Source organism: Labrus bergylta, chromosome 3 (assembly GCF_963930695.1).
Source record: "Labrus bergylta chromosome 3, fLabBer1.1, whole genome shotgun sequence".
Lineage (NCBI taxonomy): Eukaryota > Metazoa > Chordata > Actinopteri > Labriformes > Labridae > Labrus > Labrus bergylta.
This window is the reverse complement of record NC_089197.1, coordinates 31,021,472-31,047,292: the sequence shown is the minus strand read 5'-3', so window position 1 is coordinate 31,047,292 and position 25,821 is coordinate 31,021,472. Positions and strand designations below refer to the sequence as shown.

Below are 25,821 nucleotides of genomic sequence, written 5' to 3'. Positions count from 1 at the left end.
ACTTCTGCATCCTGTTCATGTTGTTTTTTGTTCACTTCAGTCATATTATAGAGAGCCACCCTTAGGCTTCATTTCCCACCTTCTCCTGTAATTACACAGCACGGCCGGTGTTCTTATCCATGCACTTGCATACTCTGTAATTAAGTTTATGATCCATGGCTATTTTATCTATTAAATATAGATCCTGTCAGGGCTTTTATCTTCCACCACAATGCTTGTGGAACGTGTATTAAGTGTATGATTAATCAGTGCGGCTGTGTTCAAGCTTCTTAATGATTAGCTAGGGCACCTGAGGAGAGACGCTTTGGACGAGACGTGCATTAACAAGAGGAAACATGTTTTTTTTTTTTTTTTGGAAGGCTGAAAGGAAATCTTGTTGTGAATGACCATTGCAATTCTCATGATTGGAAACATAAAAGAAACGACCTTGAGTGGTTTCGGGTGACGCACATGTGTCTGACGAGTGAATGGAGTACATGGTGTTTTATCCAAACAACTTTAATGAAAGGTGAAATGTGAATAAAACTTTTTTGAGTGTTTTTGCAGTGAATAGAACACTTCCTGCTTTTTGGTCCATTGGTTTTTTCCCCCGTACATTAGTTGTTTTTGTTATTGCAATCTTATCCCACAACAACCTCTTGAGTCGCTTTTAAAACTCAAAATGTGGTGTAGTGCTTTATTGCCCTTGAAATACCGGAGTGTGTTATATACTGTACTGGTGTGCATCTGGAACACACATACACACATACACACACGCTGTAGAGGCTGTGAGCTTATCTCAGGCACACATATGCACACACACAGATTTTTACAAAGAACTGCACACTCCTCACCACAGTCCTCCATTTATCTTGTAAGTATGTTGCAGATACGGGGCACTTAAGCACAGAGGGCTTAGTGCATATGAGTGTGTGTGTCTATGTCTGTGTGCGTTTGTGTGTTCCGGTATACAGAAATCCCTGAAGGGGATGTTCATTTCCCCAAACACAACATATATTGATCCAGAATACATGAAATGCCCACAAGCCTACACTGATTCAAATACGCAAACACACACACACACACACACACACACACACACACTCACACCGACACACACACACACACACACACACACACACACACACACACACACACACACACACACACACTCACACCGACACACACACACACACACACACACACACACACACACACACACACACACACACACACACACACTCACACCGACACACACAATGGTGTACACAAGTCTACATGAAATATCTATCTTTCACTTTATCTCTCTCCCACACACAACAATTGAAAGGCACAAATTGAGCTGGGATGAGAGTGTTAGAGTTGAAATATGGGGAGGTTTAACGGGCTTACATTGTGTTTTTATGGTTAACACCTTCAGAGGAGCACACACACACACACACACACATGGACAGGTGGGCCGTAAGAACAGGGAAGCTGGGAATAAACTATGAGCACACACACATACACACACACATACACATACAGTTACAGCCAAGCAGCTGTTCTGCCAGTGACTTCAAAGTACCTTTCCTGCTTTTGTGCTGCAGAACAGGCCTGAGTCAAAGATCGAGTTGTTTCCTTTTTACCAGCACCACAACAACAGATATTTCATTTTATACCCCGTGTCTTAGGACGTGTTGCACTTGTAACTGGGAGTGATGCCCATCTACCCACATGACCTTCTGTATTACCTCTTAAGAGGTGTTGGACAGGAATCATGCCCGAATCTCTGGCCAGGTCGTGTTCTTGGCCCCTGGTTTGTTGTTTTATTTGAGATTAAAAAAAAATGCAAGCTTATGTTTACCTGCCAAGTCATTTGATTTGAAAGCAAAGCATTTTTGAAGCAGGTCCTTCAAAGAATCCCGCAGGGTGCTCAGCAACAGCAGAACTACTTTCAGTATGTATAATTTAACAGGTAAACCAGAAGGCTGTCTGTCATGGCAGGTAGCTCAAATACAAACTTTAATGTTCCACATTGTGAATATAAAACGTTCACTTTACTTAAAGTGAGAATAACGGACAAATTCCACCAGATGCTTGTCTATCTCCGCTCCATTACTTGTGTCAGTTTTTTTCTGGCTCCGCGCTCCCAGCTCCGGCAAGAATAAAACACTCCCTTTTGATGGTTCAGACCCAATGACCGTCTGTTTGTTTGTTATTGTGATTTTAAATGGTTTTATACCACATACATCGTATTATCCTGCGCTGTCGTGAGTGAATCTGTAAAATTACCGCCGGAATTCCTTTGCCTCGGCACTTGAGTTGTCCGGCTGTGCCTGTGGGTGTTACATGTTAAAGTCTCTCTTCTTTTCATCAGGCACATTTCTTTATTTCTTTGTTTATTTTGACAGGGTCAGTATACAACCACTTAAATGTGCCAGTGTTAGCTATGAGCTAATCTACATCTGTATTCCCTGGGCAGGAGACAGAGACAACTTCTCTGTTAAGAAATCAAATATACACTCAAAACATCCACACAGCAATACATTACCACTATACACCAGCATTACATTCATCCACAGAGAAATTAAAAATCATATTAGACATAAAAAGTCTGAGATACCTTTAAAAACAATACAATACAGAACAAATACAGCAGCCTCAAGATCCTCCATATGGCATAAACCATACAATATTAATCCATTAAAAAGCTGAGTCATCTACACTATAAAAATCAACTGTACTAAAACAGCAGGTCAAAACCTCCACAACACCATATAATCATCATACACTAACATTATCAAACAGAAACTTCATGTGCTCATGTGTCTTTCTTTTCTAACATTACGGTCATGTCCATATTTAAGGGGTCAAAAAGCTCCAACAAAACTTGTAGAATGAAGATCATCTGTTCATAAAGTTGATCTTCATACTACGAGTGTAGCTGGAGCATTTTGACCTCTTCTAGCCTTTCACTCTTCATGCACCTTGTTAGTTGGTGAAGTTGTGCCAGGAAAATCCCGCTCTGTATGTCCATGTTGTGATCAATTTGTATGGATTATGTGAGCCTTTAAGACTATGGAAAATAACTCAGATTCTAGAGGTGTACGTAAAGCCTCCTTTATCTGTCGTTTCATGATTCTGAAGTTTAAAGCACTAAATATGTGCATGAAAACAAACAGAACTGTATTCTGAGGAGACATGGTTGTTAAAAGAAAAGAGTCAAACTGGAATCCTGTTGTCCTTCAGGTGTTTGTTACTCCAAGTTGGTTAATGAGCCACAATTTGACTCAGATAGAAAGAACGGCTCATTAACTTTCAGGGAACAAAAACCTGCAAGACATCTGCCCTTGACAAACAGGGCGTGACACCCCCTTAACAAGATTATTGGGCTTTACACCAGCATTTACATCATCATTTGTCATCTGAGGAGAAATCGCAAATCATCAGGGCCTAAGTCGTTCATCAAGATGATCTAGCTGGGATTTGAGCTTCTTTTATATCACTTAAATGGTTCAACACTTACGGATGATATCACAAGTAATCTGTTACCAAAAATGTGAATAGGGACGTAGAAAGGATTTTAGAGGGTCAGGGGCCCAAATGCACGCTAGCGAGTTGGCATGTGCACTTCCAGCTGAGGCAGGAGGAGGACGGATGAAACTCATAGCCTCCTGACCTGATATTCTTTGTTAGCTAAATATTCGTTGGTGCACAAACAAGACAATAATTATTCAACTGATAAATTAATTTAAATATTTTTTTTGAAAGACACTTACTTTTTTGAGGACAAAACGGCAGGTGCTCAAGCCTTTTTTTTGTGTGTGTGCACATGCACAAGGTAAGTGTACATAATAAATGACAGTTACTAAGTCTTTTTGATGTTCAGCATATTTACCACAGCGGCTGTACTTGTCACCTGCACATCACCTGAATTCAAAATGCTGAATCACAGACGTGCAATTTATTTTTTCACCTTCCACCACACAGTCCTCGCTCTCCTCTCTTTCCTCAGGCATTGTCCTTGTTCTGTCTCTAAATAGTGTAACTACATGGCCCATATATCCAGGCTTCAATCTAACAAGTTGTTTTGCATATTTGCATGACCACAAGACCTTTTTATATCCTTCTGGATATAGAAAGTATTTTCCAATATTTTGTTTGTGTTGCCTAAGTCATGAAAATCAAATAAAAGCTATTATGATCACCGTTTTTGAGACCATGTTGGTTACTACAAGCTTTTAAATAGTCTGTACTGTGAACACTTGAATGAAATTGGCTGAAGGGTGTTAATAAACTCCTAAGAACGTGACACCTATGAAGTGGTACCACCTGGCTCACTATCTACATTCATGCACTGGCTCCTCAACAGCTTTTTTCTAAGATGCCTGATCATCGAAACAGGGAGGCAATCAAAGCTCTGGTTACAATTAATGCTGCTTTTTACGAGTTAACATTTAACTTTAGCAACAAGAGATGTCAACATTTCTTTGAACCTTTTTGGAGGATATTGAAACTTTAGTGACTTGGATGAATTGAGAGAATTTGAAAAGTGAATGTGCACTTTTTCTGCATTATCAGAAATTAAAAGTTTTCAACGTCATCCATAAGTTCTTGATAATGGACACGATTTTGGAAATCACACTATTAAATCCCCTCTTGGAGTATTGGGCTCTATAAAGAAAAAGTTCCTTCACTTACTCATCCATCTTTTCCCATTTCTATTTGAAAATGTAAAACAGATACTCATATTCATAACTCTAATGGAAGAAGTTTTCTTCTTTCCTTTTTTTCTTACAAATATATCGTGGTTCACCAAAAGAAACTTAAGTCCTTGATGCTTTGTTTTTTTGTATTCTTTTTCGTCCTTGGAGTTTGTTTTTTTTAAACAGACTTCCCCACATTAGCTAACCTCAATGGCATTGTCAACACTTTCTGCGGAGGTTCACAAGGCCTACCGCTGCTTTCACATTTACTGCAGAGCTCACGCAGGACGTGTTGAGTTAGTATCAGCAGCCGCTTTCAGCAGAGCAGAACAGAAAACAATGGATCGCCTGCTGTGACAGTGTTGCTTGAGTGACAGAATGACTGCTGGAAAATAGTGATAAATAAAGCAATATTGTACACGGGGGGTTGCAGTGAAGCTGAACATTCAGGGACGGCGTGTGAATGGATGTAGCAGAAACACTGGTTGGGTCTTAAACAGGTTGTCTGCTGTGGAAGATCAGATATTCATCCCAGGAGCACAGAGGCCAATATCCAAAGACAGCAACATTTTTGAGCCGTGTGGTAGACCAAACGGCTCAAAAATGTTGCTGTCAGCGAAAAAAAAAGGCTGCCCACCTCCACCGTCGGTTTGATGTCAAACTGGATCACAGGGGGTACCTGTGAGTTTGGAGGTCCTGACATAAGTGATTTAACTTGAGGAAGCAGTGTTATCTCAATTATGTCTTACCATGCAGGTTTTATTCCTCTGTGTAAGCAGATTCAGTGCTGATGGACAAAGAAAGCCTGAAGCATGCATCATTTGTCGTTAGCTTTCATTTGAGAGACATGATCAAGAGATGTTAGTCGAGTCGTCATCCGCACGTCCAGCCATTATCTATAAAACTTACCATGCTGAGGGTCGTGGGATGAGAACAAACGACCAGTCAATAACTGACACGGAGAGATGGGAAAAAGAAACCTTTCATGCTCATAATCACACAGGCAATTTAGAGTCTCCAATTAGCCTATTGAGCTCATTTAGCTTTAAAAGCTTGTCTTTGGACTGTGAGAGGAACCTAACGTACCAGGAGAGAACCAAAGCATTCATGAGGAGAACATGCAAACACCACACAGAGAGGAATCCAAAACCAGGAACCTTCTTGCTGTGACAGTGTTTCCCTCTGCACCATCGTGCTGCACCATCGTGCTGCACATGCAGAGGGAACGGTAAGACTTTAAAACCACATTTATAGAGCTGCTACAACATGGGGGCATGTTTTTCTTCTTTTAAGTCTTTCATCAGACAGACTTAGATTACTTGGTGTACAGAGCCCAAATTGTCCAATAAACGTACTATGAACATTTTTTATCAGGTTATGAATTCATCTCAGTTCAACATTAATGACCCTATATGAACTATGTAAAGTAGTACCTGAGTTTCAGGTGGATGGTGACAGATATGTTACTTGCTATCATCATCACCTGGTCTTTAATAAGTTATTTACTGTATAGAGACCTTAATAGCGTATTGTTACTTTTTCCTTGGAAAGGTTTTTCTGTGAGGAGTACCATGGAGCAGGGGAGATTTTACCTGAACCAGAATCAAAGATCCAGTTCTCCTTTCAACCAGCACCACAACAACAGATATTTAATTTTAATACTCCGTGTCTTAGGACGTGTTCTGCTTGGGAGTGTTGTCCATGTACCCACTAAACATGCTGTATTGCCTCTTAAAAGGTGTTGGACAGGAATCATGGCTGAATCTCTGCCCAGGTCGTGTTCTTGGCCCCCGGGCTGTTGTTTTTCTTTCAAAAATGCAAGCTTGTGTTTCCCTGCCAAGTCATTCCATATATAACCAAATACATTTGTTTGGAACACACACGAGCACAGGACAGGATTGGTAAAGAAATATAGCCTACTGTTACTTTGTCGAAAAATGAGAGTTCCTCACAGCAGCTACATGAATAAGTGGTCAATGGAAAAATAACGTTTCTTTTTGCTTCTGCTTAGCTTACTTAACTTAAATGTTGAAATATTAGATAATGAAGGCAACATGGGAAACCATCTGAAAAAGAAGTTATATGGACAGTTTTCTGTGTTAGCACTGTAATATACATTTTAAAAGACAAAAGAAGATAATTAACTGAGTAAAATGTATCATCGCTCTGCATTATTTTATCAACGCAATTTGTGTAGATTCTCTCAGTACATGATTTAAGAAAGTCCATTTTGTGTATTAGCCCAACTAGAAAATGGAATTTAAAGAAAACATATTGAAGCATAGCAGTCTGACTGAAATTGTTCTTAATCCAATTTTTAAAGTCGATTAACACACCTAGATAATGCTGTCGAGGGTCGTCTTGCATGTATACACCTCAATAGGACCCAAAATGGTCCCACATGTATGGGGACATGTCTGTGTTTGAGTCTGTTAAGTTTTCCATGTTTTCACTGACATACAACCAGTTTGCTGCTTCCTCACATGTTTGTCTAATAATTTGCATGACTCATAGATGAACCAGAGGAACATCCGACGGTAACTAGCTAAAAGGGCACATACCGCCACCTACCATAGCAGGGCTGGACATACTTCTGTCAGTGAATTGATTCTCCCCCGGTGCTTGTATACAAGGACAATTAATGACAGTAGTCCAATTAATTGTCCTAATCAAGCTTTAACTGAACTCGACTTAACTGTGCTCGTAAACGTACTGACTGATGCAGATATTACAACCTCACAAGCTCAAATGACCTGAACAAAGTTTTTGTGTTCCACAGACATTTTACTGGGAAAACTCTGTGGTTCAAATGCGGGCAAAGAATGAGAAATAAAGAGAATTTCCAACCATTATCCCATTGCATCTACTGCTCCATTACAACCCAATTCAGTGAATCAGAGGAAGCTTTAGTGAATCCCCAGAGCTGCCTGGCAGATACATTTCCTCTACGTCATCTGGTAGATAGTATAGAAACAATAGACTTTTTTTCATGCAGTTTTAGAAGTCCTTTTTATGCAAAGCCCTGTGTACTGAGAGGGAGCTATCCTCTTTCATAACGCGTCTTTGTTGGGCAAAAAGATAAAATATCACATCTTTCCGTCTCTGAGCCGGCAGCACATTACTTTAAACAGTACGATAACTGCAAGTGAAAGAAAGATGCTGCAATTTACAGACACATAACGTCTTATTTATACATTTATACTGCCTATTGGTTTTTCCTCCCGAGCTATGCTGCATCCTCTTACACTTCAAGAACAGCAATCAAGGATTATATTGTGTTTGTGCCTGTGTGTGTGTGAGTTTATGTGTGTGTGTGTGTGTGTGTGTGTGTGTGTGTGTGTGTGTGTGTGTGTGTGTGTGTGTGTGTGTGTGTGTGTGTGTGTCAGTGTCAGTCTGATGATGTATGGGAATAGTTGTGACATCAAGTTTACCCACGATTCTGGGCTACCCAGAGGACCATGAACTGTCACCCACCAAGGAAATTGACTGTTTTGCACACATGCACACGCCTACACACAAATAACAACACATTCTCTCTCTCTCTCTCTCACACACACACACACACACGTCCTGGTGCATAGGCTGGAACAAACGCAAATATGCATCCACTCATTTTAATATATGAAGACTTAAAGACAAACTCCAGTCCTTTAAAGGTAAACAAAAAATGGATACACAAAACCAAATTGTTTTCCACATACATACAGCATTAAGACAGACACACAAACACACACACAGACACACACACAAGCCCATCCATCCATTTTGTATAGCAAGTTGACAGATGTAAATGTGCTCAGCGGACAGCGGGACTAAATGAAGATGCATTAGACCGTGTGTGTGTGTGCGCGTGTTTGTATGTGAAGGTGTGTGTGTGTGCGCGTGTTTGTATGTGAAGGTGTGTGTCAATGTGTGTAAGAGAGAGAGCAAGAGCGAGCGATAGTGAGATTGGTGCAACAAGCAACAGGGACAGCGATGATAAATGTCTGTTTAAACATTGGAACAATCAACGCTTCTGTTCCTCTTGCCTTCAATTGTTTTCGCTTGTATTGCTTTCTAGTCGTCCGATATATAAACGTCTGAAATTTACAGCATGTTGGGAGAAGATGTGCTTTCCAATCCACTTTAATCTACCAGGCACGTATGATCTGTGACCTATTCATTGAATTGATTCAATTATGCATGCATGCACATATCCCACTCTTGAGTTACACTTTCATAGTTTGAAAAAAAAGAAAATGAGCTTTATTTGTATTTGGGCACGGATTTCGAATGGTTGTATTGATAAGGCCTGACATTATTTACTGTGTGTTTTTGCACCCTCTGACACACAACCACCTCAGGCCAGGGTAGTCTTACTATTTGAAGCCAGGTCAGGGTTGTCACAGCAATGATGACAGGAAGGAAAAAGATGGAATAGGATGTTTTGGCAGTGCTCTTCGTAGAAGAAGGAAGAGGGGCAGCAGAGGGCTGGTACACTTTGGTTTTGGAGATTCTGACAATTTTTGGGCCGAATGAGATGCTGCCCCCCCCTTACCCCCTTTCCCCCCTCCAGTCTGTCTGTCACAGTGAGGTGTTCAAATCTTTGTGGAGCTTGAAGCAAAACATGGGTAGAAAAATAAGCAACCGAGCAAAAAGACAGATGGATGGACTGACATCTTTGCTGACTTTGTGTTTTCTTTATGTTGTTTTTGTGATGCACTTACTACTTTTTCATTTTGGTAATGCTTTGCTCAGTGGGAAGCACAAATAAACTGCAGCTTCACTGGTTGCCTTCATATAAACTAGATAGATCAAGGCCTCAAGTACAGTATAAATAAGTCAGGAGCTCAAGCATGAAGCTGTTTTATGGATTTTTTTTTTCGTGGACAAAAAACTTTTTTTTTTATAATACATTACTTTGTGAGTGTGATTTTATTTTCTCTTGACTTCAAGTTCGCCAAAAAGTATGCAAGACTTTTGCAACCGTACAACGAAGCTGCAGGGTGTCCCATTATCAGCCTTTTTATGAACAGTTTAGACACTTAGCCTGGAAGTAGGAACATGCCTTTCATGTGAAACCAAAAAAAGAAAATACATTTTAAAATGTCATTAGGAAACATACAGAGAAAGTAAAGCCGTGAGCCATTACTGTTGTTGAAGTGCTGTAAAAACACTACTGTGCTGTACTATAGTAAAATAATGTTTTGGATCTTCAAAATAAAGCCTGTGTTCCTGATGTGTCACAGATTAAAGTCTTGGGACTCTCCATTATCTTACTGGAAGCTACTTGCATGTATTTATAGATCCAGGCTGAGCTGTTCCAGATCAAAAGACTTACATATGTGAATTCTTCTTCAGCGCAGATGTCCCTTTTAACAGCAAATGACTGTGGATGTGTTCAGTGTTGTGTTATTCAGAGGATGACTGATGTTTCCTCTGTTTGTCCCCCGCAGTGCTCTGTAGCCTCGGGCTTGGTCACTGTTTCCATAGCAACCACTGGCCCCGGAGCACATTTCTCAAAAGTGTCATTGTGTTATTATTGTTGCACATGCCATTAAAAGAGCTCTGAGGAAATATACTGTTTCTCGAACCTCTTTTGGAAAGACATCAAGTTGGCTGAGGTGCAGGAACAGCTCTGAGGCTTTAGGAAGACACGTGTAGTGTTTCCTGCGTAGTGCTTGGATTTAAGTGCTCAGTGCTGGTACAAATAAAAACAACAATGTGGAATCAAAGAGCTTTACAAGAGCTATTTCAAAGATCACTTCACTCACATTGAACTACTTCAAATTCATAGTTCACAATTTTTGATTTTACACTAAGTTCTCATTTCAAAAAGTGAACTTCATGTTTATTTATTCATTTATTTTTTTAGCTGCACCGAGCTACTTTTTTTTTTCAATAGAACTTCCTGTAGAGTGCCACCATTCTTTATTGTACTCATCATTCATTCACAGGTTTGATCCACAGCCATAAACTACAATCCAAAAAACATTTCTTGGTTTTATGAATATCATAAGGATCAAATCTATACAGGAAATGACGTGTGCTCAAGTGTAAAATATAATAATTACACATGAATAAAATGTGCGTTTGAATCAGTCTTCATGTAACTGGCTGTTTGCCCTATTCAAAGGTGATTTCAGTTGGTTCACATGTTTTGGGTGTTGGGCTTTTTAATAAAACAATCTTATTCACATTAGAATAGCTGCTTCATAAACATACAGACGCAGAAAATAACTTAGTGCTGAAGAATTTAGAGAGCATTCAACATTCCCATTTTTCCTGGGTTTCTCCCATATTTCGGTGCCATCATGGAATATGAACAGTTGTTCACTGTCTCCAGAATGAGCTACAGTCACGCTCTCGTTTATGAGTTGCAGGTTGACTTGTTCAGTTCACCAGTAGTTGAGTGCGTTCAATGAGTGCACGTTCAGGTGCAACACAGGTTGTCATCCTGTACTGACACACCAAGGAATAGACTTCTAAAACACTGCTGCAAGGTGAAAAGTTAAACCACCAGTGTTCAGCAACATCTTCCCAGCATGAACTGGGATGACTCAAAGGTCTACTAGAAGTCAGTCTTTCTCTGAACACAGATTTTACTCACTGGGTATCATCTGCCTGCACAAACTGTTTCTATGTTTTTTAATCCTAATTTTACATTTGAATGAATGATTTCTGGCTGTTTAAGTCCAGGAGCTATTGTTCAGTTTTTGTACATTTGATTCAAACAGAATTAATCCAAAATAAGTGTGAAGGGTTGTTAACCTTTGTCTTACCTAAGATGTTCTGTCTGCACAAATAGCAGCAGCTGGATGTCGGTTCGTTTTTACAGCCTAATTGCAACAACACTAAAGTGGTAATGATAGGTCCTGAATGTGCTTATGGCCCACTTCTGGCAGCCCTTGGCACCCTACTGCTACCCACCGCTGAGAAACTTGAACTATTATTGATCTAAATCTTTATCCTGAGCCCCATATTAAAAGGCTTGTTCACTTTTCATTTTTTGACCTCTCAAACGTTAAGTGGCACTCACTATTATCCCCGCCAGGCTTTTTTTCTCTATCCTGTGTGTTTTTCTGAGCAGGACCATGCTAAGCACAGCATAGCTCTTAAGTCTCCTTAAATTTTGCTGCTAGACTGAGTTCTAAAACCATAGACATGATCATATAACCAGCCTTCTTAATTAGCATTTATGCTAATCCCCATCAGAACCAAATTCAAGCTCTCCAAAGTCTGCAGATTTTAAGGAGTGTAGTTTATTTTGAGTTCATTCTTGGAGTAGTGGTCCAACAACAACTCTAATCCTTACCCATCATTCATCTACAGTATCAAAATGGCACGTAGAGAGTAGTAGATGACAGATATATTCAAATAAGGAGACCAAAAAAGCAACTTTTTGACACAGCACATCATCTCCTCCAGCAAAAAGATGTCTGCCATTACAGAATTTTCGTCTATCTTACCTTCTTTGCTCGCCCTCTTTGCCTTCTCCAAATGTTGAATCACCTTAAAGGAGCTAGCCTATTGAAGATGGAGCACAATAATTAGAATGGAGCTATCAAGGCTATGCCAATCCCGAAAGTGAATAGCAATAAGCTTCGATTGTGACTGAACATGCAGATCTCACCTCGGCTCTTGACTTGAGAAAAATGAAGGATCAAGACAGGTGGCGGCACTCCTCTAGAGATAGAAGAAAAGGATTGAAGTGAGGAGAAACTTTTAAAAGCCTCAAGCTCCAATTTAACAGGTTCTGTCCTGAAGTAACAATTTGTTATTGCTGGCAGATAAACTTCGAAGCTTCGGGTCTTAAAAGGATGAGAATCATTACTTGGTAACTAATGGCTCTCAGTGTCTAAAAGAATGTCATGGAGAGACTTGAACTCTGGTTTGACTTTTCTGTAGCAAAATGACAAACCAGTATAAGTCATGCTCTTACATGGAACTTTGTAAGCTATTTTTTGGAGTATATGATTTAATAACACTTTAAGAAACTTAACTGGGATTTCACCACTTCAGATACACAAGTAGGAGTAGTTACAGTATTGATGTAGCTTGATGTAACTTCCAAGTTTTCTTTACATGCGGTAAGAATTTACACCTTTCCTATTTTTTCTTTTACACCAACAAACACTGATATTTACATTTAGCCAATCCATAATTCAATTAGTAATTAGTAAATAAGTAATTGGTAGCAGAATGCTAACATTAGCTGTGGTCTAGTGGTACTGTAGCTAGTGGGTTATCAAAGACATTAATTTAACATGAAATGGTCAGATTTACCTCACTGATTTTTTTTTTGGGTACTTTTCAGCTGCTGATCAATTGAGAAGCTGTGAAGTGATATTTTAGCTTGTATGTACCTCTGTAAGGATCTTGTACGTATGTATGATATGACTTAAAACCTTCCCAAAGCAATACCTCCTTATAATAGCTCTTTGCGAATCCAATAGCACGAGCAGCATAATGCCATGTTCTGACATACTGAGTCTAGCAGTGTTGGGTGAAAACAACGACAAACCTTTTGCTGAAACACAACATTTGTGCCATCTAGTGTGGACCGTGTTACAAGACAAAGTGGATTAGGATGGTGGCACCAATTCACAGACTACTAAATCCAGCAATATGCATGCTAACTGCTAATATGGTGGAGTCATTATGGCATCAAATAAGGCAGAAGATGCATTCATTTTGTAGGTAACCTTGTAAAAAGCATGAAAGTAAGCTTCATGCTGTGTGCCTCAGGCTAGTTCTGGCAGGCGTCTGCTAGCTAGCTGGAGTTTTGTCTTTTGGTTGTTTTTTGTCCCACACAGCTTTCACAAGTGTTTTGTGAATTCACTGATGCATTATATGTGATGAAAGATTGTGTTGTTATGTTTGTGTTTGTTGATTACTTTTTGTCTATTCAGATTTTTTTTGGTTTCTGAATATACAGAATTATATTGTGTTTGTTTTGTTTTTCAATTTCATTTTGTAATAATCTGATTGCAGAACTTAAAAGATAAAGCAAAAACAGAAATACATTTGAATTGTATTATTTCTTTTAAAATCACTACTGTATTACAGCTGGCCTATGTTTCTACCTCAATGTCTGTTGGTAAATATCTGATGTCTCTGTGGCTGTTGGTCTTTCCAGCGTTGGCCATAATAGTATTGGGATGTTTTCTATTAGCAACATATATTTTTTGCTTCCATAGTCGTGCTGAAAGGCCGGGGAGAGCTGGTGTTTAACAGAGTGTGGCTGCAACAGTGATTACTCTGTTTTGCAGGTGATTGATTAGAAGCACTGCTGGAAATGTCACTTGCCCTGCTAATATATTTTCACCAGGGGAACATAGAGAAGGCGTTGTTGATACATTTTAATATGTTTACTCAGGGGGAGCAGAACAGAAATGTTACTTTTAAGGGCCTGAGAATTGTTTTTTTTTCCAGTTTAATATAGTTTCATTCTCAGCTTGGACTGCAGACTGCAGACTGCAGAACTGTATGTAGACAGACATTGTTTTTTTATTGCAGTGTTTAATATTATCCATGGTTCTAATGCATACGTAACTTGTGATTCTACAAGCCCTGGTTCATTAGGCTGTGGTTTCTATTTTGGTAGTCACAGTGCTGTAGAACAAAGTAAAGTCTGTACTCTGATTGCCCTCCTTCACAAGTGATCGTTGGGAATTAATGCTGGAAACATCACTAGTTGGCACACTGAAATATCCGACAACCAGAATTGTCAGGCAGAGTTCTGATATGTTGTTCTCATTATCTTGGACAGTGCATTCGCTATTTGAGATCATAAACAGCTCTCTGCCCCAAAGCAATGAATACAGGAATGCTTGCTATGATCTGTACAGTATCATCAGGTCATTCAGTGCCAGCTAATTTGAATATGATCTGAATGAACCATACCTACACAGTGTCTGTTTGTGATTCATCATAGGTGTCCTATAGTTTTAAGCACTTTTGCATATGCACAAAAGTTCAATCACCAGAGCAAAAACAATGCTGATTATTCTGACTCACAACACTGGCGTTTCTAGCATTTAGTAGTTTAAGATCTTACCAGCGACTAATGTCCAATATGCCATGGTCTGGGTGATTACTTCATTCTGATTGGCTGCAGGGCTGTAGCCAATTCCTAAAAATGGACGTCTTCTAAATAGTTCTGATGAAACCTATAAGCCTGTATCTAAAATGGGTAATCATTACAACATGGATGTAGTTAAGCCCTTTGTTTACAGTCTATGCATCTCATTTATAACCCATGATCAAATAATAGTGTGTGTGTGTGTGGGGGGGGGGGGGGGGGGTCAACTTTTTTCAGCCTATAGATAAACTGAGAAGCAGCATAAGAGAGAAAAAACTAAATACAAGGTCAAAACTTTTCTTATTTTCAACTATGACCTTAGTCCTTATTTGCCCTCCATGCCATAACAGGAAATAGTCTGTAATACACAAGCAGCAATAAGCACAGTGTCCCTCTGAACTCACTGAAACTTTGATTATGGTCAACTGTGTGAAATGTTATCTTGCAAGACTATATCTGGCTAAGAGCTGAGCAAAATGGTCTATGAGCTGAGCAGACTACAAATATATCTAGTTTTGTTTACTGGAGAAGTGAACATTATTTACATTGTCTAGATTAGAACATTAGCCTTTAAGTATAACTGTTCATAGACATTTATAGACTATTTAACCCACTCTAAATGGGCTTCTTCAAAATGAATCAAATTTAGTGAAAATTGTCGTTGGCAGCCATGTCATCTCCATATCTCCATTGGAAAGCTATTTGAAAAGTCATTTGTCTCTGTGTGTAAGCTAACTGCATCCGCTGGCAGCCAACCTTTTTGGTCCCTCTCTGTTAAGGAGCATTATCCTGACTCAATTGGTGAAGCCAAAGGTGCACTCTGAAGGTGTTATATGGCTTTAATGTCTTTGATTCATGAGTCAGTGCTTGTGGAAATGCCGTGTAAGGTGTTGACACATTAAAAAAAGAGGGGCACAGCAGGTGGTGAGGGGCCCACGTTCAGATCTGGCCTTGGGCCGTAGTTGGCCAAGAGTCCCATCAGTGTTGGTTGGTTGGAGTTATTATGTACTACATGTCAGTGAAGCTGTTAATACATTTACACCATGGGAGTACTAGGGGTGCTGGGGAGTCCATTTAGCTCAGGGGCTTTGGCATCAATCCAACAGCAACATATCTAAATCAAGAATCACAGATTAAAGAGTATGGCAATTGTTATTTGTTAATACATGCACACTACGGGATATGAGTAGAGGGGATAATGGATTATTGACTTAACCCATTGAGAGGTGCTTTCAGAGTGAACCCCAGGCCCCAGTAGAAATATGGATGGAAGCATTTGTTCAGACTCAAAATGGTGAATTGGTGCAGGTAGAATTATGTTTTCCGCAACCTTCTCTGGCAGATATTCTGTACCTAAGTTGTGTTGGTGAAATGTTGCAATACAAGGCTAACATGAAGCGGAACCCGTCTGGAGTTGTTGCTATGTAGAAAGCATCTTAGGATCAATTTTTTGCATGCCCTGAAGTTGACTTTTTTTTCATTCACGAACAACTGTGACTTGTGATTTAAAGGATACTGATCAATAATTTGAATTTCCCCAACTTTCATTTTCCATTTGGCTGAAAGAGATTTAAAAAAAAAAGAAAAAAAAAAAAAGCCAAAGTTTTAATCACTCTGAAAAAAAAAAGAGTTTTCCCAAACTAATTTCAAATGCTAACATCTGTCCAAGTCCCTGTTTGGCAATATGTGCACGCGGTCTGACATTTGTTCTGGTTCCACTTGGTTTTAACTTTACAGCCCCCTGGAAACCAAACAAGAAATTAGTGATTTTTGCCAGGTATGAGGAGCTCGATTTGACAAAACATCTGTTCCAACTTTGGCTTGTGGCAAGTTGCATGCTGTGGATACAGATATAGTTCACTGCCGTTGTTTTTGTGACAGTCAGCTAAATTTTTTACACTCATCTCTTTGCTTTCGGAGCATGACAGTTCAAAAAAACGACATCACCCAAATGTGAGGAGGAAAACATGCTAAATTTACATAAATCACATAATAATTAAATTTTACTTTGATGAATTGATTTTATTTTGACTTAGTCTTGAGTCACATTTCAGACTCTATCTTTTTTAAACGCAGGGGGGTTTTGCTGCATGAGTTTTCTTTAATGTTTTCTCAAAATGTTTCAAGATTTTTGTTTTCTACAATAAAAAGTGCTAAATGTTACAACCAGCAAGTGTTACGATCACGTTAATGCAGGAAACCTTTTAGGGTCTTGAGTCCAGTAATTATGATGATTTTAAATAAGATTGAATGTAAAACTGAATCATGGTGCACCTGTACCTGCAGCACTGCATGAACCACAGGGAGAAAGCGAGAGGTTATGGAAGTTGGATTTCATCCAGTAGCAGCTGCATCCATAACAACAGATTCAATGAGTTGCTTTCTATTTTTAGTGGAGGGTTCGTTAATATGCTTGACTGTATTTATACAGTGGATGAGAGCATTGCCGCGGTAGTGCAGAGGACCCTTCTTGGAATATTGAACTTCTTTCCAGCAGGAGCTGTTGTAAGCCTGACCCGGTGTCACACTGGCAGATGGAGATGTAGTTTTCTGGGTTGCCACAGATTTAATTTCTAAAAACAACACAAAGAGAAAGACAATGTCTGGAGTTAGTGAGTTTAAGAGTTAAGAGTTTCCCTGTTGAGCAACTTCTGTGTGAAGGTATAGTCAGTTTACAGAAACCCTTTACAAAGTATGGTGTTGTTAGCATTCCAGTGGGACTCTGCTACTTAGGATCTTGTTGTGATTGCATGACAATAATAGGAAAACAGGAACTATTGAAAATGTATGTACTTAAAGGGGAAGAGGACTTTAACAAGGATCAAACAGAAAGCAGGATACAATTGTCTACGTACAATATGCTGATTATTCATTTATAATTAAACAAAAGCCTTTAATGAAACTTCTCTCATGCAGCACTTCCTTCTTCCCCCAAGCTCTCAGCTGCTCTTCCCCTCTTTCTCCGTCCTGCTACTATACATTCTCTCATTTTTCCCATTGAAGATGTTGCTGTGACTTCTTCGTTTTGCTCCCATCACCTCTCTGCCATTCCTCACTTTTGTATCGCTATATCAAAATGTTGCCCCGGCCTATGGTTGCTATAGCAACACACTGACCTGCCCTAAGGCTGTAAAGGGCCGGAGGGGACGAAACACAGGAGGAGCATCATCTGTCACTCCTAGTAGACACACGGGCATACATACATACGGACTCACACGCACACACACACACACACACACACACACACACACACACACACACACACACACACACACACACACACATTCAAGATCGTGCCCCTTATTAGTTTTGTAAGTATTGCATGCGTTGTCATTCCGTGTTTAGAATATTTTATTTCCCTAAAATCAGTTTTAATGAGATAATGAGAAGCCTCCATTGGCCTCGGGCTGTTAGTGCTCATGAAGAGCACTAACAGTTTGCAACACACATCTGACCATGTTTTGTTCTCTGCTTGCTGCAGAAGTATGATGCCCTTTTTTTTGTAGACTAACCCCAATGAACTTATTTTGCAAATGGTTTGGATAAATGAAATGAAAAACAATGGGGTCAGTCAGTTTATGAAGTTATATGAATCATTAGGTTTCTAAATTAAATTTCAAGCGGCTAATTTGAACTTTCCAAGGAAATAAACAACAGCAGAGCATTCCTGATTATAAAACAAAGCAAATATAGAACAGCATTCTGCACGTATAGCCAACATTAATTACTTTGTATTCATGTGACCAAAAACTCAAAACTGATTATGATCAAACTTTTGGGGGAATTTGTCTGAAATTTTACTTAAAATACATCACTTATTCTTGTAAATATAAATTAACATTGAAGACAAGGGGTCATCAGTTAGATTCAAATAGGAGGGGAGTTTCTTTTAGCAAGCCTTTATAAAAGCGGCTGTGTTTTTTTATTCATTAGACTTAAGGTATTCTTTATTTAACATGTTTAATAAATGCCTGAAACAGCGATAGGTTTATTAAGGTTAAGGTTTAAAAGCTTATTTCCATAATATGAGTTAAAGTCCTGCCCTATACGTATTACCCCATGCTTAGACCTGAAGCCCCTCAACTATACCTAAAGGAATCTTTTTAATTATGATTAATAATTAACAGTCCTGTTTTTCACTTGATAACATGGAGATACCCTACTTTTGATTATTCCTGTAATTATTACATAACTTTACATTTTGAGAATATGCTTGTTGGCCGAGTTAAATGAAGATATGGGTCATGCAGTAAACAGGAAGCTGAAGCTCACAGCTGTCGGCAACTCTCAGCAAGAATGAATTTGAAGATTTGCTGTACTCAGCTGATCATGATATTCCACCAAACTGAGTCCCCATGATTCAAATCCAGTGACATAAATGAAACGAATCCAAACACATTAGATCCATAATGACCCACGGAACTATTCAAAAACCCGGCTATTCCTCTGACCTTTTGATGACACCTCATAACAGCCTAAAACAGCCAATGAGAGCCTTTGTTAAATGGAGGTGCTTCCCCCTGTTCTGACAGCCAATTGCATGCCCCTGTGCCGATGACTGACATTTCTTGTAGCCAATGAAATTCTCTAAACATGGATCGGCTGAATAATTTAATACTTCGGGGTGAGTTCTTCATGCACCCACTGGAGATAGATTCAAAGTACATGTTGTTTTTAGAACTTCATTAACAAGGTGATATTCAGAGGCTATTAAACAACCCCATATAGCTGAAATGATCCTTGTGCTCGACTGTGACACTTGCAGTCGACTGAGGCTCTGACGAACAAATTGTAGAGTATTTGACTATATGGGGTCACCCTTACAGTGTGCACATAATAATCCAATATAAAATCCAATCAAAAGACGGAAAAATCAGCAGTCACATATGATCAAATTGAGGCGACAATGTCCTGGATTTCACATCGAGGCAAAAGAGTGTGTTGTGATACAAAACTCTAATCTCAGCAAACTGGTGCTGTTTCACATCGGATGATTGCAAAAAGAACAAAGCTTTATCGCCAAATTTTAAACAGCCTTTCAACAATTGCGGCTTTCGTTAAGTACGAGATTAACTGAATACTGACAATTCATGTGAACACTTGATCCCCCCCCCCCCCCCCCCCTGAATACCCCCAGATTCTGTCAGATTTCCATTTAAATGAGAGAACATGTTTGTGCACAGAGGTGACTTGTTAAGAGCGGGCCACAGTCACAGCTTTCCTTTGGGTGGTTGAAGTTGAACGTGTGTTGCCTTGTTAAAAACAAAAAGCAAGGCTGCATGTTCGCACAGAGCACGGCATGGTCAGCTGTGTGTGAGTAACTCGCCTCTGATGCACGACTTCATACACACCAAATAATGAGTCAATTAGAGTAAATTATACATGTTTAAGGCTCCCTGTGATTAGTTCACCTCTCTAACAGGAGTTTCCGTCGCTCTCCTTTTCCTCTTTCTCTCTCTTTCTTTATTCTTTCTATTCCTTCTTTTATTATCCTGTCTTTTTTTACTCCCCTTCCTCTTTCTCCTGTCTCTCCCTCTTCTTCTCCTTTTCTCTTCTTCCTCTCACTCTTCCTCTCTGTCCTAGTTCTCAGGGTCTCTTGGTGAAGCTTTGTCTAATTACCATGCTAGCGTTTAATTGGAACAGCGTACACAAACACACAGATTGACAGACTGAATACCCTCTTACGTGCAGACTCACTGCACAGTGCGCACACTCACACACACATACACACACAGACACAACAGACACACACACATTACCAAGCCATTTGGATTCACGTTTCATGGCCACATTACACACCCAGCAAGTTAACATGCTCCAGTTATACAAATACACAGCGTCCACCAGGGTTAGATACTGTGGACTTCTTCCAGGTTGTACGACAGCCACAGTGCTGATGCCCCTTCTGAAGAGCTAAGGCGTGTTGGCTACAGTCACACACCGATTTTGGCCTAGTTATACCATGAGCTGCATGAGGCTGCTCTCAGTACAGAGCTGTGTCATCTCAGAACCCACAACAACAGATGCACGTCGGAGGAGAAGATCCTAGCCAAACATGTAAATACCAAACGGTCAATTTTGCATATTTTGAGGGTTACTAGAAGATCAAACGTACACATCTTTGTAATTCTGTGTTGTTGATGTAACTTATCAGTAGGGCATAATTGGGATGTGTGGTTTCTTCACTGAGCGCTTATCCCTTCATTTGGGTGTCTTGTGTTTGAATCAAAAAAGGATACTGGTCAATTTGGACCCCATGCTTTGTGAATTGGAAACAATTCAAATTCAAATGAGTTATGAAAGCTTCTGGCATAACTTTTTTAGCTTATGCAACTAACTGCATTCAATACTGATGCTTGTATTTGACCTACAAAAGATAACAATACCATGATTGACAGGATTGATTATGTGTTTAATTATTGTTCATATCTATGTTGTATCATTTTTAACGTTTGCAACCTCTGCTGTGGGGTACGTGTAAGACAAAGTTATTAACCACACACTGCAGAATCGGACTATTTAAAATTTGTCATGGTACAGATTCAGTCTGAGTGATATGTTTGACTGTTAAAGCACATGTTTAACTACAGGACAAATCAGGACAGAGATAAGGATTTGTTTTCAGGGGTAGCCACAAATGGACAGAAACGAAACATTTTTCACAAGAGCTTGAAGTTATTTTATGATATTTATGTGGCCCAGCACTACCAATGTAGAATATATTTGTGCTTAGTTTTTCTCCTCTTGAAGTCAATATTTCAATATGAATCAAAAGTGCCTCTGGTTGAAGAAACACAAAACAGAAATACTGGTTTCTTTGCTTTTTAGTGCAATATTATGAGAAGTTTTAGCTCCTTAGGCAACGCACACATAAGCAAACGTAAGATTTTTTTTTATAATGAGTATCTGTGTTCTGTTCCTGAGTTATGACTGGCTTCTTCACTTCTCAGTTTGCTGATCAATTGATTGGCTTGTTTTGTTTTGTTTTTTTGCTTTTTGGAGGGGTGGGATTTTTTACTTACTTTTTTACTTACTTGACATCTGAATAACGTTTTCTCTCTTTTCTCCTGTGTTTCAGTCCTGCCCAGCCACACATGTGGCACCCCGGGGGTCATACCAAACGGAGTCATTCATGGCTCTCGGTACAACATGGGGGACAAGATCCGATACAGCTGTGAGTCCGGGTTTGTACTGGAAGGACACAGTATCCTCACGTGTATAGTCTCTCCCGGCAGTGGGGCGCAGTGGGACTTCCCATCGCCTTTTTGTAGAGGTAAGATGTTTCCTTTTTTCCCTATATGCCTCTCCCTTTTTCTGCCATTTTATTTCTATTTTTGTAACTTTCTATTTTGTATATAAAAAATGACAGTGAATCCATTTGGAGTTGATCTTGTTCTTAAAGGGGACATAATGTGAAATAAACCCATCCAGTTGTTTGTGATCTGCATAAGTCTTACAACACCAAGAGCAAACCTCCTCTGGTGCTTGATTCATGTTATATTTTGACCAAAGCATAGCACAGATGTTTCATTTAGATCACAGGGGACTGTTTGAAAAGTTGGAAAATTGTTATAATATGTCCTTTTTAAAGTAGATCACAAAATTTCTTTAAATACATTATGGCAATTTGTACAGATTCATGTCCTGAAAACAATCAGTAACCACGTCTAGCATGTAAAAAGGAAATGTAAAGATAAACAGAAAAACAAACATTTGCTGAGGTCCTGAGAATTGTATGACCTCAGTGTGAGGTCACAGGCCGACAGGAAGATGAGAAAGCCTCGCTGCATTGATTACTGAACCTGACGGAGCCCAAAATCCTGAAGCAAAGCCCATCTAATGGTTCATTAGTCTACAAACAAGAACAGATCTGTCCCTGGTTTCACCGTCAGAGACAGAGATGGCTGAACAGCTAAGATTGGAAGACATTCAGTATCATTTAAAAATGTCTTTGCAAAACTCTCTTCACAATTTTAAGGTTGTTCAGCAGCATTGATCTGTTGGATTTTTTTTTTGTGTCAATACAATATTAGTATCCCTCTTTACAATGTTTGTTTTCTATGTATTTGAAGATTTATCAAAGATGTTACTGCCATAATAAACTTATAGTAAATCACATTTGCTATAATTTAATTAAAATCAATTTAAGAAGTTTTATTTATTAATTAATGAATTTTAATAAACCAATCTAGGAGCTACTCTGTGCAACAGAAAGAGAAGTCAGGCCTTTCCCACAAAAGCAGGCGTAGATATCAATCACTCAATCAAAACTGAATTTTATTTAAAACTGGGCAAGTTAAACATGTTCTACACACATCAGACAAACTTACAATAAGAATAATAAGAGATCTCTCGTCACATGTCCTCTCCTCTAATGTCCTCTCGTCTCATGTCCTCTCGTCTCATGCCCTCTCCTCTAATGTCCTCTCGTCTCATGTCCTCTCCTCTAATGCCCTCTCCTCTCATGTCTTCTCCTCTAATGTCCTCTCCTCTAATCCTCTCTTGTCTCATGTCCTCTCCTCTAATGTCCTCTCGTCTCATGCCCTCTTGTCTCATGTTCTCTCGTCTCATGCCCTCTCGTCTCATGTTCTCTCCTCTAATGTCCTCTCGTCTCATGCCCTCTTGTCTCATGTCCACTCCTCTAATGTCCTCTCGTCTCATGTCCTCTCGTCTCATGCCATCTCCTCTAATGTCATCTCGTCTAATGTCCTCTCGTCTCATGCCCTCTTGTCTCATGTCCACTCCTCTAATGTCCTCTCCTCTAATGCCCTCTCGTCTCATGCCCTCTTGTCTCATGCCCTTTCATCTTGTGTCCTCTCCTCTAATGTCCTCTCGTCTCATGTCCTCTCCTCTAATGCCCTCTCATCTCGTGTCCTCTCGTCTCATGCCCTTTCGCCCCACACCCTCGGTCTTGCCCAGGCATTTCCAATAGAATTATTTTCCAAACGATCAGTGAGTCTGTTTGTTTGTGACATCCGTGTAGTTAATAGTATGAAGATGATGTCTTAAAGTTAATTGTAATGTTTACAAAACCAGTGATACTAAGGCCATGATCGTTTTAAAAGGCCACAATTGAGTAATATAACAAACACCATGTCTGAGATGACGATTGTGATGTTTCTTGAATAGTAATTTATTTACAAATGAGAGTTTTAATTGTTGTTTTTTAACAAATTTTTAATTGTAGCTCTCATTACTGCAATGTGTCCACAATAGTTATTGTTTACATTTATTGAATAAAAAAATGGAAATTGAAACAGAATTAATTTTATTTATCTATCTATCTAAAATCTGTTGGACATAAATATATCTAAAGTGTAACATTGGTTATTATTCAGTAGTGAGATTGCCTGTAGTTCAAAAACAAAGAAGTAGAAATGAGACATAGCAGATCGGATGCAAGATTTTATTTTGTTAAACAGAAGCTTACAAAGCTCCAGGGGGCGTGGCTTCAGGGCCAAAGGCGAGAAGGCAAGAGACAAGAGGCTCCAGGTTGAAGACATAAACTCTTGCCAATTGAAGCCAGTTTTTCTTTCAAAGTGAAATTCCTACCTATGTGTGTGCTTCACCTGTCTCTCTCTCTCTCTCTCTCTCTCTCTCTCTCTCTCTCTCTCTCTCTCTCTCTCTCTCTCTCTACCCCTCTATTGTGGTGAAATCTAAAATGTTGACTAGTTTAGGAATAACAGGATTGTTCCATTTAATAACAATGTAACACATTTCTTTATTAAATCTGACCACAAGCAGAGGTGAAATGATACTTATGCAATTGTTTGGTAATTCAGAATTCTGAGAGCCGCTGGAGACAAGTTGAGTCACCGCTGAAGTACCAATCTTCTTTTAAAAATTGTTTTCTTTAAATAAATATAAGTAATTTCCACCACAATTTGCTGCATTAAAGCGCACCAGAAGGCAGAAAATTGTGTTTGATGCTTAAAATGACTTGGGAGCGAAACCCCTGACCTGCTGAATATTTCTCCCCTGCATTGAAACCAACCGAGCGCCTTGTGAAAAGTATAAACAGTGAAACTAATTGAGGACTGATGCAAAGTAGAATAAAAATGATATTATTCAAATAGTGAATCTGATAAGCACAAAACAAAAATACAATTCTCCAAAGAAATACCAAATAAACACGGATGAATGGATTGTATGAAAACTACGTGTGCATGTTGGATAGTTACTATTCTGTATCCTTCTCTGTGTCCCTCCAGCGGAGGGAGCGTGTGGGGGGACGTTAAGAGGCACTGCAGGTTCAATAACCAGCCCCGGATACCCTGCAGAGTATGAAAACAACCTGGACTGCACGTGGTCAATCCTCTCAGAACCCGGCGACACCATCGCTCTCGTCTTCAACGACTTCTTATTAGAGGACAAATACGACTTTCTTGAAATCAGTGGGACAGAAGCACCGAGTATATGGTGAGATACATTTCATGCACAGATCACAATGTGAAGTCGATATGTTGGAGGGCACACAGGTGTTTGTGGAAAACAGCAGGGGTGACACACACAGGGTAAGTAAGACGATAATGAGAGCAGACACACACAATGACCAGTGACATTGGAGAGGTGAGAAGCACAGACGTATTGTATGTACAAACATACACAGACAACGTGCACACCTCGCTTTGCTCTGGAAATCAGGTAGGTACACACTACACTTCTCTCAGAATAAGTAGCCTAGAGGGTTTATTGTTGTGTTCTCTGTGTTCACATTAAAGAAAACAGTTGTTGTTTTCACTGCACATTTTTCTAACTTGTTTTATTTCAAGGGGGGGCATTTAATATTAAAGGAGGACTAATGATGTTGTCAGGGAGGACAGATACAACTGATTGATTAGCTGCGCAGGAGCCCTGTTGATTTTCTTGATTTATTCAAATCCCACAGGGAAGGTGATGAATTGTTGTTTTCACTCCCATTTCCAGTGGTAGTGTTTGAAAAGTGGCACCGTGTCGTGCCAGAACACACTCTGGTTTTAAATATGTAGGCCGCTGTTTCTTCAGAACATCACACGTCTCGCATCGATGGCTTGGATGGCTTTTATTTTATTTTTTGCAGCCTAATGGTTAAGCAAGCAGGTTTGATGCTGA

General features: G+C 39.5%; 1 protein-coding gene across 1 annotated transcript in view; it reads left to right on the top strand.

The window, feature by feature from the left end:
* Nucleotides 1-25,405, top strand: part of csmd1a (CUB and Sushi multiple domains 1a) — a 231,043-nt gene extending 205,638 nt beyond the window's left edge. Inside the window, exons 4-5 of the mRNA XM_065953145.1 lie at nt 21,809-22,003; nt 24,942-25,405. Coding sequence (XP_065809217.1) covers nt 21,809-22,003; nt 24,942-25,153 — 407 coding nt within the window. The 3' untranslated portion in view covers nt 25,154-25,405. The remainder of the gene's footprint in view (nt 1-21,808; nt 22,004-24,941) is intronic.
* Nucleotides 25,406-25,821: the final 416 nt, after the last annotated feature.